At 38.9% G+C, this 14236-nt stretch overlaps 1 protein-coding gene across 2 annotated transcripts in view; it reads left to right on the top strand.

Moving 5' to 3' along the window:
• tspan9a (tetraspanin 9a) overlaps positions 1-8586 on the top strand; it is a 193261-nt gene extending 184675 nt beyond the window's left edge. For both annotated transcript variants that reach the window (XM_075469396.1, XM_075469395.1), the window contains one exon: positions 3869-8586. In XM_075469396.1, coding sequence (XP_075325511.1) covers positions 3869-3940 — 72 coding nt within the window. In that variant the 3' untranslated portion in view covers positions 3941-8586. The remainder of the gene's footprint in view (positions 1-3868) is intronic.
• Positions 8587-14236: the final 5650 nt, after the last annotated feature.

Genomic DNA, 14236 nt, shown 5'->3' on the forward strand with positions numbered 1-14236 from the left:
ATTACTGGGATTAATGATGATTATATCACCCTTGTGTTTCCCTCCCTTGGTCCCTGTTATATTTAAATCCTTCCACTCACCTTCAGAGTCTTAAACAGCCTGGAATCTAACAGAAGTCTAACAGAATCTTAGACTTCTTGAGCTTGTATGTACCCAAGTGTGTTGACAGCCCTGCTAATGCCAAATTAACAAAAATTGCAACTATGTTGGATCCTTTTCATCGTCTCATTGTGTTGCTGAATGCTGTCTGACCACCAACAATGTTGGGTTGGCAGGCTGACAAAGCTTGTTTACATCAACATTGTTGACTTATTACTTGACCTTCACTTGACTATAAAGTCAGTGTGGTTATAAGTTTTCGTTTTTTATTTAAATAGACAAAGTCTGATTCCAAAATAGTAACCTTGGTCCACCGGTTTAATAAAAGTGTTGCAATTGAATTGCTCTGTTGCTTAGGCGCCTGTGTATATGAATGTGTGTGAATGTTTGTCTTTTGATGCATTCAGTGACAGACTGACAACCTGTCCAGGGTACAATTTGTGCTGTCTTGAGTGAATGCTTTCACAGTTCCTCAACTTTGTAAATTCACAACACTGTCCGTGTGAGCTCTATTCTTGGGTCAGCTTCTACAACAATAACTGTCTGTGCAGCACCTTTCTCCTAAGTACATCAAATCTCTTGCACCTACCTAACATTTTTGACAGCACCTTCTAATCCTTTTCACTCTTCCAGCCCCCCAAGGCACATACTGTAGCAGGCGCAGGTTTTAAAAACCTGTCAGCCGAATGGCAACCAGCTCTCCTTTATAGCTTTAGTAACATTATCCACTTTTGTCATTCATATGTATTTTTGTTCATCTCTCGGTTTAACTGTTTGTGTATCACCCCCTGCTGTCCTTTCTTTTCACTTTTTATGCTTTGAAATTTTTTCTTTCTTTATTTCATCTGTGCTCCTATGTATGTTTGTGACTGTGCTTGTAGCAAGGCAAGTCAGAGCAAGTGGCCTTGACTAGCCTAGCAAGCCAGACCCCTACAGCAAATTGTTTTCCCTCTCTCTGGAACTACACACTGAAACGTTGCACCCCTGTCGTCACTAGGTAGCCCAGCCTCCGACCCCGCTCCTCACGATTTGATTGGCCTGATTAAGTTTCGATTTTCAGCCTCGCAAAACGACCACAAGTGACTAGACTAGCCTGGGAGCAAATTCAATTTGCGGTCGCTAGGGGCGTCTAGATTTCTAGGCTAGGCCTTGACAGGAAATCTGCTTGTTGAGTTTTGTAAGGTTGTCCACATGATTAATGTCCTTAAGGGGACAGAGTGTTTTAACTTTACAACTAAGGTTAAGATCATCTTTATCATCCCTGAGTGGTGAAACAGCCTGCAATAAAACCAATCATCATCAACAACTGACAATTAATTCATGTAGAAAAACATGGTATCACTGTATGTTGTTTGAAAGACCAGTAGAAGCAGGGATAAATGACTTCTTAAATACATTTGTCATGCATCCTGGCAGATTACATCTGTGACCAGTTCTGTGATCAGGTTCTTGCTGGGTATAAATTATCAGTAAACAGTCAGCTGTTCACATTGTCCTTGTGTTTAAGTTTAGCTAATTAAAGCTTCTTGCATCTGAAACACTCTGCAACAACTATCATCCTTCTTGGGAAACAATTCATTTTTAGATTTTGACACCCACAATTAATTAGTAAAATGAATGGGTTTTTTTGGGTGCCACTTCATTGTCACACAAAAATGATACGAGATAGTTCCAGTTAGGTCATCCAAAATGAAGCTAACATCTTGGAACAGTTCTGCGCTCCTGGAGACACAGATGAAAAATGCATGACCAGATTGGTTTCACAGGTATTTATTTCTTCATGGCAGGTTAGTAGATCAGAATAAATAAACCACACTGTGATCAAGCATGCTTAAAGGAGCACTGCACGGAGATCTGTAAGTTCCCTTCATTGAAGTGATTGATGTCAGCCCTAAAGTCAGGCAGTTTCAGTGAGGAATCATATGGCATGTGTACTGTTTTTGCAATAGCGCTTGTTACAGGGTCAGGATTAAATAAAACAATCATCGAGACAGGGACAAAAGTTCAGCTTGTGCAGTGATTCCCTGGCAACAAATCTATTCCATTAGTTCAGCCAAGACCGCTGTAGACAAAGAAAATGCTCATGTCTATATGTAAGGTAATATTTGGAAGTGTTCCTCTGTTCCTCCAAGTTATTCCTGCCCTTTAATGTGCCTACATGGAGAGCTTAAGGCTCTAAGAGCAGCAGCAGTAAAGACCCCTGCAAGGGAACAGAACGAAGCAGGTATCAGTGACAACGGACATGAAATTGACTGAGGTCAGACACAGCATGAGAAGGAGAAGCTGGGGTTGAGGGGTTTGGCAGCAAAAAAATAAACATAATCCTCCTCCATGATCGTAGGCTCCTTGAGCCCCGTCTCAGTCAAGGCAATGCAAAAGGGACTTCTGTATCGTAAAAAGGAACTTGACATTTGCCTGTAATCCATCAAAGTTGTTATGTAGGGACTATAAATTGTCAAGGCTGACTGAAGAAAAGGCAATTCACCGACGGCCTCGTTTTTTATTCATCTGCTACTCCTCTGTGTTACTAAACAGCTTTCAATTAAAGTTTACAGCTGCACTCAAAGAATATCTGGATTATATTTGATGCCATGACAAACTATTTTTACATGCTCACTTGCATTTAATGTAACTCACTTTTCATCATGTACAACATCATCTCTTCCCATCCTGTTCATACCCTTTTCAAACTCACTTAGTAATGACAAATAAAAGTCCTATTTGAATACTGATTATGTCTGGCATTAGTTTTAACCTTCTATTCCCCTCCCTTCATACGCTCACAGCTGCTCTTCAGATTCAAGGCGAGAGGGAAGACTTGAGAAATAGACCTCAGGCTGTCAGATTAGCGAATCCAAAAGCAAGGTTGAGAACGTGGCAACAAAGAACACCATGAAATGCTGATGCTCAAAACGTCTTCAGTGTTGCATAATAGCCAGAGCCACTGGGACCTGGTTTATGAATGATTTAGACCTGATTTATACATAATTTGGCAGAAACCTGCATAGATATCTTCATCCAAAATTATTATTTTTTTAAATCTCAGCAATTTAGCCATGGATAAGAATAGAAGGTCATGCTTTGACAAGCCTTACAGGTGTTGTTTTACTTAGACTCAATAAAGCAGACAGTAAAAACTTTCCAGATGAGCCACATGTAAATAAGTGGTGTAAATACTATAGTTTCCTGTTTTGATTGACAGCAGCTTAAGATGGTATTTTTCTCACAAGCAGCTCTATGAATTAAGATTTGACTGAAACTAAAGGAGAATCAGCAGCTTTCCCAGGCTAATCACATATTGCAGAAATCCCCAGTGGAGTTCACATTGCCTTTTTATTAAAAAAAAAATATGCACCATACAGTACTTTCACTGCCATCTGAAACTTTTCAAGATAATGGTTCTAGGATCAGCCTTGTGACTGTGTTTGATGTAGGAGTATCAGGGGTAATGGAAACTTCAAAGAGATAGCTGGATACTTTGATTCAGTGGCATCTCAATTTGCTTCATTGACTTGATGTTGGTGTACGCTGTGCATTTTTTTCATCACAAAAATTCCAGAGCTCTTGTTAGAAGGCCATCTGAAAAAGAGAATGTGCTGTGTTTGTGCTTCGCCACACAATTTTTTGTGCTTCAAAAAAACAACTCAGCCCAAGTCATGAACATCAAATAGACCTCACCGAGACACACATGCTCACATACTATGAACAGAATGAAATTCACAGTATATAAAGTCACAATTTCACAATCTCCTTCTTGTTTCCTCTGCAGCTTCTGGGTATGGCGTTCTCCATGACACTGTTCCACCACATCCACAGAACAGGGAAGAAATACGATGCTTAGCCTCGGGCGTAGGAACCCAATGGAGAGGAGCCCCACTGCCTGATGGGATAAAACTCTGATATAAACATCCTTTGTTTTCCCGTTCACTATACAACCTCTGTAGAACGTCCTTCATCCCCCTTCCCAGCCCTGTACAGATTCCAGCTGTGCTCCCACCCTTTCCGCTCTTTCTTCTTATCACTCATTTTGCCAAAGAGTAACACAACTGGAAAAGAAGGGACACCTACTTTTGGCAAGGATGAGAACCCCATTGGTTGTCTTGAGTATACTTCATCTATTTTTTGGGCTTTTTTTTTTCTTTTGTTGTTTTTGCTTGGACTTACAATTTAATGGACGGAAGAATGGATTCAGAGACAACGAAGACGTCAAAGATGCCCTCACAGCCTCTTAAGCCCTCTCAAGGCAAAGAGAACCCATGAAACTGAAAAAACCCTCCACATTTTGTGGAGATTTTCTTTTTCTTCATGTTGATTACAACCATGCCCCTTTTTCCCTTGTAAATGAATGAAGATCCTATATGGCATGCTAGTTTTCTACTTCACTGATTTACCAATGTCTTTGAAATATCTGCCATTTTTGTTCAAAACTGTATGTTTATTAGCTCTCTGGTGGAATGTAAGTGTTGAACAGATCAGTGCAATGAGCTCTCAGACGTGCATTGTGTATGTGTGTGGGGTTGGATTTGACGTGATGTTGCTGCGGAGAAGCACAGACATGTCAGGAAAGATTTTTAATGTAATCCGTGACTTCTTTTTTTTTTCTTCACTCGGCTGTTGAGATTTGGGAAAAGGGAATGTTATGAGAGTGTGAGAGATCATCAGTGGATTAATTTCAAATCAAAATCTGCAGCGTCCTCTGAATAATAGATTTTAATGCACAAATCTGCCTGTGAACACATGCATTATGGCACCACACAGTACCAGTATTCCAATGCCTGTGAGACAACACAAATGGTGTTTAATGGTTGTTTATCACAGTTTCACAAGTCCCATCAACCAAAATGATAAAGTTCTTACTTTGTGACAAGATTGTGTGTGCATGTGTATGTGGCTCCGTGTGTTTGTTTTATCACACAGTCCAAGCTGCAGAGTGGGAAAACAAAAGCACACATACTGGGAGGCAGGGGCAGGACGGCCACAAACAGAGCAGACATGTTGTCTCGCTACAGCCATCAATACTGTTGGCAGAGGCGGCTAGGAGCTCTCTGTTTAAGGTCTCATCCATTCTCTTCTCCTTTTTTTTTTGTTGTCGTTGTGGCTGGTAACTCAGCACTGCTTCTATTTTTCTTTTTTCATCCCAATTCTCTTCCCACATGTTAGGAGGCAATGAATTTCATGCTGCGTGCATACACACAGTCTCAAATGACGTTCCTGCTCATTACTCAGTTAAACCACCCCTGGTTTGCAACCTCTCATGATTTGTGTAAGCTTACTTTTCATGCATGCAGGAGGAGAGGGGAGGCTGGAGTGTAGGCAGATCAAAGCTTAGGCGGATAGGTATGGCAACATCCCCCGTAGGACACGTCTGTTTATGTCTGTTTGTGTGTTGATGCGCCACAGGAGGCCTGTGCATCAGCCAACCTCCTGCAGACCAAAAATACTCTTTATTTGCTGGTGACTGAAAGAAAATGCCCTCCAGCCTGTCTGCTCAAAGTCTTTTAAGATTTACTGGTATAAAGAAATACATATTGTTAAGGGATCCTTTTAGCGGCAACTATCATTACACTCTCCAAAATAAATGCAGTTTGACATCTGAATGTCAAATGAACACGGGGGGGGCAAAAAGTCATCAAATAATTAGACAAGTTGTAAATCAACAGTACAACCAGATTAAGTGCTTTGTTTACAGCAACGTGTTCAGTTTGTCAGTAATAGTTATTTATTTCATTGTGTCATCACATCCACATTAAGTACAATAGGTCAGTGTTGAATTGGAGTCAGTTTGGAAATCCTGACATTCTGAATGAGCAGTCTGAAACTGGAGTAGGTTTGGTTGCATATAAACACAAAAGAACAGATACATGAAAGGTTATACGAAAGGTGAAAATTAAACAAAAAATAAATCTGTCATTTAATTTCATTGGCCCACACCTTTACGTTTTCACTGCCCCATGTGTAACATCTTCTTTTCCATTTTCTGCTGCAACTCTGACTCCACATTAACACGTTGCATCACATTTGTCTTTTTGGTGTGTAGCTTTTTTTTTTTGCCAGAAATCCATCCATTTGAACTGTTGTACAGAATACTTTAGCTAAATTGATTGGTGTCCTTTACCTTTCATCTAATTTAGCTGCAGTTATTTAGCAAAAGCTTGAACATATATGCTTATTGTGCTATATGTAAATTTAAATCACCAAATTCTCCCACACTAGTTTACTATTCCCCTGTCCAACAGCAATTTTTCCACTGGCAGCTAGTTTGCATCGGTCCAGCATTAACAGCCTGTAAAGCCAAAGCAACAACTGATTTGAGCTATTAGAGCCACATGAGCCTTAAAGTGACAGCATTCTAAATTCGATCCAAGATAATTGGATCAAGGAGAAGTTTTTTCTTTAGAAAAACCTTAAACCTATTACATTGTTGTTTCTCTGTTACATGGGCTAACAAAGAAAAGAAAATTACCCAGTTGGACTCACTCATTAGACATTCTTCCAGTCTGGCAGAATGTTTGCTTTGAAGCTTTTACAGATGTCTCTCCTGGCATTTTTTAATTGGGTTTCACGATTACTTAATCTGAGAGACAGTTTAAGATGCTGAAGGGGTGGAGGGTCTGTTGGTTTAGGGGGGCAGATTTGGGCTGTTGTGTGTAGCGACCCGCTGGCTGTGAATACACTGTCTGCTCTCATATGCTTTGACTCTTCTTGTTTTGTCCACGGGGTTAACATGACAGCAGCTGATGTACAGCGAAGGCACGAGTGGTCACATCTCCTCTGCTTGGCTGCCTCCACAAACTCTACACATCCCTTATTTACTACCGTGCTCTGCAGAAACCTGGCACTACATACAGATGCTGCCAGCCTTGTAGAAATAGCTCTGCTCTTTGGACAACTCAAAACAACTGTGGGGCGCATTCTGCTCTCAGGAGGGGTGCTAGGAGGAATGGCTGTTACCATTATGTAAATCTGGCTGCACTGTATCCCTACGGCAGAAAGGAAAGTTTGAAGAAAACTGTCTAGCTTTCTCTCACATTGGGTGGGATAGTCTTTAAACACGGACGCCACAGAAAACATGAGAAAGCAGAACAGTGGGACTAAGATGAATTTAGGGGTTGTCTCCAGATCTGACATCATACTTCAGGGTCCCAGCAGGCAGACTCTTAACTCTTTTCCCTTCGACTGATCTGACTGTGCCAACATTCTGTATGTACTCCAGTTCAGCCCTGCTTCCATCACCTAGTTTTTATGATTTGGTCACAGAAAATGTTCCTCTGTGTTTTTGTACATTGGTTGTTGCTGTTTTGATGTGTGTTTTTATACAACATACTATTACTTTTCTTGTTGTTAGCCGTTTTTGCTGACTTTTTGTTGCCACGTGTGACAAGATACTTATTGTACCTTATTGTAAGAAAATGACACCTGTTTTTTTTTGTTTTTTTTACAGAGGCTTAGTAATTGCAGTGCTCCTCCACAAGGTGAAAAAAAAATGCCTTTCTGTCTTAACACTGTTAGAGGCACTTAAAGCAATTAAGTCAGAACTGATTGAGGGTAGATTTGATATATGTCACAGGGTGAAGTCCTTGAAAGACATACTGCACTCCAGTCGTGGTTCCACTTTAATTAAATTAGGATATGTGGTTATAATCTGCAGTATGCCTTTTAGAATTGCAGATTGTAGAGCATGATTTGACACTGTGCAAGAGAGCTTATTTTATTCCAATGTATCAGAACTGGGTGTTATCCCCTAATGTAAATATGCTCATTTTACAACTGATGTAACTTAGTTTTACACTTTGCCACAGCTACTTATATTATTAATATTAACAGTGACAGTGTCATTTTCTAACAACTCATGCGCTTTTATGCTCATTTAGACATATCTTCCACTTGTACTGTATGTTTTCTGTTTTTTCATCTTTGCTGGTTTTCTGTCTGTGAGGTATTTTTCTCTCTCAACTCCACCAGCAGTGTAAATTTGATGTAAATTTGTGTTTCTGTCAGGGTTTTCATATTCTATTTGACTGCATTTTGATCTAGTAGTAATACCTGCTTTTAGATATGATATTTTTTTCTGAAGGAGCATTAAATATTCCCTTTCATCCATTGCAGCACTCTCGGCAAGCCATAGAGACGGTAAAGACAGAATGCACATACAATAATCGGGTTTTGTCTGCTGTGAGGAACTTTGAACATAGAAATATATTTTTCTTCAAATTCAAATCACTTTATTTTTACCTCCTTCAGTATATTAATTCTGTAATCTCCTAATCCTTCTCCCGTGCTAAAGCTGAATATCTGAGCAGTGGATATGTATGCTCTAGAAATGATGTGTTTGATGTTGTGTTCTGCTGGGTGGCATTATCTGATACCTGCCAACCTTGTCCTGTGGAGTTTCTGCTACACATCTACGATATTTGAGGTGATGCACTACCTTCTCTTTATTCTCTAAATCAATTATTTTTTAAATAAAGAAAAGTGTGTCACAAAAAACCCATGATACCGTACAGTCATTGCCTTTCATGTTTAATGACTCAAGTCTTCTGATTTAGTCCCTTTTTATGTCACTGTCAATTATATAGGCCACATTTAAACTGTGATTTTGATTTTTTTATCCAGTGGTGGGCTTTGAGAACTTTGCATTAAGATTCCATGATGTGTTCAATGAAATAGTGGCATCCCCGCCTTAAAATGAATAGTGTAACACTCATCCTAATGATGAGTTCATGGTATTTGGTAGGTTTTGTTCTTTCTTTTTCATTCTTATTTTCAAAGAACAATAAGGAGATAAAATGCAAACCATTTGCAATTTGTCTCATGTTTAAAGAGAATGAAGAGAGCAGCATAGTATTTTTGTACAGAGCTTGATCCACCTTTTAAACCTCAGTGTTATCAGGCTTGTGTGTGACAGTGAGTCGAATTAATGTGCCATTCCACCCTGGCTTTTTATGTTTTACATCACTGTTCCTTCTATGCAAATAATAAAAAAAAAGACCTATTTTAGCCTTTGTACAGATTATTTTGTATGAGTAACATGTACTGAAATAAAGGGAAAGTAATCAACCATGATTTTTTTTCGCCCCCTGGTTGTTATTATACCAATTCACTTTTTTCCCCTACCTCATCCCCAAGTGCAGTTCATTTCATTAACCTGAATTCAGGAGGCTTTCATTTTGAGGAGACAGTTGCTTTTGTTCCCACGCATTTTGTCAACCTGCAATAGATGTTATTTACAGGTTGTCTTTTCCGATTGAGAACAGATAGTGATCTGTTTTCTTTTTACCGCAGCAATGATTTTTAACCTGACCTTACTTGCAAAAAACCTCAGGATTAATACTTTCACAGGGTTAATGTATCGAAGCTAACAATTATATTTTTTATTCCTTCACATGTATTTAGACAAAAAAAGATAGATAGATTGATGCATTAAATGTAAATAAAATAGTATGTATAGTTCAATGACTTAAACAAAGATTGTTTGTATTGTTTTTGTGATGAGTATTATTAATTTGATAAGGGCAAAGTTGGCATGTTTCGCACTATTATTGCATCACAACACCCTGGAAGCTATTGCAAGTCAGGAGGTCAATTGCTGTAGTCCTGAAAGCATTTTTTCTGCTGCTCAATGGTTTAGGCACAACTTTGTCATAGATTTTGTTTCATAGTACAGGTCTGTACTACAGGCAAGCCCATTTAGCACCTTGACACCTACTGTGCAGCCACGCTGCTGTGATACATTCTGAATGTGGTTTGGCATTGCCTTACTACAATACATAAGACTTTCCCTGAAAGAAGACTAATATATGAATGTACTGTAAGAAACCCGTACGATTTAGCATTAATGGGACTTCCACTTGGGCTGCACAGTGGTGTGGTGGTTAGCGCTGTCGCCTCACAGCAAGAGACGTTCTGGTTTTAATCCCGGCTGGGGCCTTTCTGTGTGGAGTTTGCATGTTCTCACCACGTAAGCATGGGTTCTCTCCAGGTACTCCGGCTTCCTCCCACCGTTCAAAAACATGAATGCTGGTTAATTAATAGGTGAGTCTAAATTGTCCCTAGAAAGTTGTTTGTCTCTGTGTGGCCCCGTGATGGACTGGCGACCTGTCCAGGGTGTACCCTGCCTCTCGACCACTGAAACTGTGTATACATACAAAGGCAGCAGTGCAAAACGCCATTCTTTCTGCTTGCTTCATGTAGCTGTGCATATGTTATAAATCTCTAAACCACGAACAAACATGATTTCATATCCTATTTTCAGCCAAGAATGGATACTATACTGTTATTTGCATATCCAGACATCGTTTTGCGCCACAACTAAATACGTACTATAATGAAAGTGACAGTAAAGAAGAAGCAGTTTTACAGAATAGAAAACCGAGAAATCCGTCAGTGAAGCAGAGAAAAAGGAAATCAGAGTTATGTGTTGATCTCAGTTCTGTATTCACAAAAAGAACAAAAGCTGCTGAATTTTTTAAAAAAAGCAACAAGTGATCAGTTCTGTAAATTCAGTGCAAAGGAAAAGGAAATGATTGAATTGTGAACCAATGGCCAAAACACGCATCAGCACACACATCACATCAGGGCTACAGCAGAGGACTGACAGCTCCATTTTTATAAACAACGGATGAGCGCTCAGCTTGTACACTAGTCTGTGTGGAGATGATCAGGAAGGAGACACAGATGTACAGATGAATCATGATATGTTTGCTGTTTTCTTTAACAGCCCAGTGGGAGCCTGTGAGACAATTTTGTGCCAGGAAATCAAAACTATCTCTAAATATTTGTTTTCTTTTTCAAGTCTCATCAGAGGGGTCTCACAGCCATTAAGCACAACACATGGCAGCAGTTAATTATAGCACCCACAATTACAATAATTATAACCCATTATGAAAATTGGCAATAAGGCTAAATAAGAAAAAAACACTTGTGTGTATGCATTGTTTACCTATATGGCCTTGGGTATTTTTGCCTGTTTATAATGCATTGCACAAGTCTCCTTAACCAATATTTCAGGCAGCTTTATGAGGTTGTCATCTGGAATCGTTAGTGTGCCAGTATACTCTAAATGGCAAGAGCTGTAAAAGCTTCTTCAAATGCACTTGCAAAACCATGAGGTTTGCCCTAGAAAAGAATGATCAACAGTTACCACTGCTGCAGGGCATGCATTCATTAGAGTTTCAGCCTCGGAAATCATGAGTCTCAGCACAGAGCCCACAAGCTTCCCAGAGTAACAGAATCATACGAGCATCATTTGTTTAGAAGCCTTCATGGCTGAGCTGTTTCAAACAGACAGCTTCTGAGGGGGGACTGATAAGAAGAAGAGAACTACCTCAACAACAGAAACACTGGATATCAAACCAGTTGAAATCAGGGTTCAAACTCACAGGCAGTCTGAGAATACTCACAAAAATATACACCATCAGGGTATGTTAACAATTGATAGGTTTAGTAAATCAAATATTGCTCTGTTCATGCGGATCATTCAATATTATCATCAAAACCATGTTGCGCACCAAACAGGCACCTGAGATCCCTTGAAAAGGTGGATCTTGGTCCACTCTTCAGCAGTTTTTATTAAATTTTATGAATGCTGCTCAGACTAAAGACCTAAACATATACAGTGCTTTTCTTTTGATTTCAATATAACCTCATTCTTCTAAACCAATGAGCTATGCTAATCATTACAGTTCAATCCAGGTATTTGAATCCCCATTTTCTTGCGACAGACTTTATAGTCTGTGCAGGACTCCTCTAATTTGACCTCTTTTTACATTTCAGAAATTTTTAACATTTTATAACATCTTTTCAGGAAAGAAAAAAAAAAACGCCACCAAAATACAGCTACTTGAATCTAATGAGCACATTTATCACAACACACATGACTGCTTTGGAAGTTATACACTAAATATATGCCAGAGAATTTCTCATTCATATATTTTTTATCACATATATGCTAGTTTAATATAAAGAATGCCAGTGTAAATGGCAAACGCAAACCAGGATGGGAAACTAAACAAAGATTCATTTCTGCTTTGGACTGTAACAAAAAATCCAACTACAGCTGTCTGTGAACACACATTTGGTGATAATTATTTGGTTTGCAATAAATTCTCTGGCTCCAGGGCTTTGTTCTAATGACTGCGAATGTAAGCTTTTTGGTCCAAGCAGCTGTGTCTCTGTGAGATAGACAGGCGGTAAGAGTGTGGCATCTGCATGTTCCAATCATGAAGAATGGGGGAATTACCTTGTGAGACAGCTTGATTTTTCTAAGGCTTTCCAGATTACAATCAAATAGGAATCCAAACCTTTTCAGGCTCGATTTATGGCTTAAACATTAAATTTGTTTAAAGGCTAACCTAACAGAGTGACTGATGTTTTCTATCTTTATCTAAAAGGAAGAGGGCAGAGTTGCAGTAATCTGGTGTCAAACCCAACAACAAATACCTACTTGTCTGTAAAACATATTTGGCTCCAATATACTTCCTTTTAAAAATAATCACCATAAACTGGGCATTTCAGTTACAAGTTATCCTTATAGCACTAGTACAAGTAAAGGTTCACAAAGAAACCAGAAGAAATTGTAGCACAAATACACTGGATAAATGGTGTATTGAAAAAGCAAAATATGCAGCTATGGAGTGGGTTGCCACAGCACTGAAAAAATATATAGAAAAGTTTAGCTGTTCTTAAATATAAATCATCTGACATTGAACTATAAGGGAAAGTAAAGTGTGTCCTGTAATGTAACTTGTAACTTAACCACAGGCTACAGGATACTTTGGTGTCCCAAAGTGTAATAACCCTTTATCAACTTTGAGTGGAGATCATATCATTCTCTTGTCAAAATGTATGGTTTATGACACATGGTTTTCTACTAAAGTCATACTTAAGATCAAAAGATATTGCAAGTTCCATTTATAAATAAGGTCCTAAAATAATTTAGGATGAGTTGGACCCAAGTGGTAATCTTGAAGGGAAAAACTCAAAGCCAAGAACTCCAGGTCCTTGATTGCCCTCTGGGGACTGGCTCCATAAATTACGTCAGAAAACTAGTCATAACTTATCAAAACAAGTGGCATGTGAATTATCCCAAAAAATGTGCAGTGTTGCTACTATCTATTCCTTGCATGTTACTTCTGAAATTTTACAATGCAGAAGTTAAAGCTTCAAAACACATATCTATCTACTATCTATGTAACTATCTATCTTTCTATTCCAGCTTATTAATACAGCAGTATGTTGCGATCATTTCCTATCATAGCTGTTTCCATGTAAAAATTTGTCAAAGTAAATCTCTCAAAACTGAATGGAAGTTACATCGGGAAAACTAAATCAATCTTGGTGGTGACATGTATCAATTTATTGAAGATTGCTATCAGCATTTTCTTTTAGGAAATTCTAAATATACCATTCCTTTAACAATAAAAAAGGTAAAGCAAAATGTGGCATGCTTAAGTCATGGTTCCCTGGGATTAAGCTTGGGGTTGTATCTGATGGAAAATCATAAATCACTCTCATTAAGTCTTCATGTTCCTCCAGCAAGGCACCGGGTACCTGAGGGACTTTATGTCCTTCTATCACTCCACAAGAGAATAATAACAAACAACAAACAGCCCCGTGATTATGTATTCACTTATAGTATTCCGACTGCCAAGGACAGACTACAATTTTAATTTTAGCCAGCGGGGAATCTTTTACACATTTACAGTCAAGTTTCCATATTGTATCTTCTGGTTTTCCCCCTTGTCACTATGACAATCAATCATTGTCTGTCGGTTATCAGCAGTGTCTTACATGTAAATCCCATTGCAAAATAGGTTGTATGACAAATTTTGGTCAATTTATTCTTTTGACCCCTATTGTGCTGAAAACCATCGGATTTGCCCTCAAACTCAAATGGAGACAGCACAGCTGTCACACAGAGATTACAGCAAGGTGCCTTACCTCATGGTACTACCTTTCAAGTTCCTTCTCTAAAAGATGTCTTTGTTCAGGCCTTTGTCAACTGTCATTCTGCTTTATTCTTTACTGGGTTACATAGATTTTTGAAGTAGTGATTTGTATGTAAGCCTTTCAGAGGCAATAAGCATTAGTACCTCAACATACAATGTGCTTCTAAGAATTTGATGCAGCATCTAATAAC

The sequence above is a fragment of the Odontesthes bonariensis genome, chromosome 7 (genome assembly GCF_027942865.1).
Source record: "Odontesthes bonariensis isolate fOdoBon6 chromosome 7, fOdoBon6.hap1, whole genome shotgun sequence".
In the NCBI taxonomy this organism is placed as follows: Eukaryota; Metazoa; Chordata; class Actinopteri; order Atheriniformes; family Atherinopsidae; genus Odontesthes; species Odontesthes bonariensis.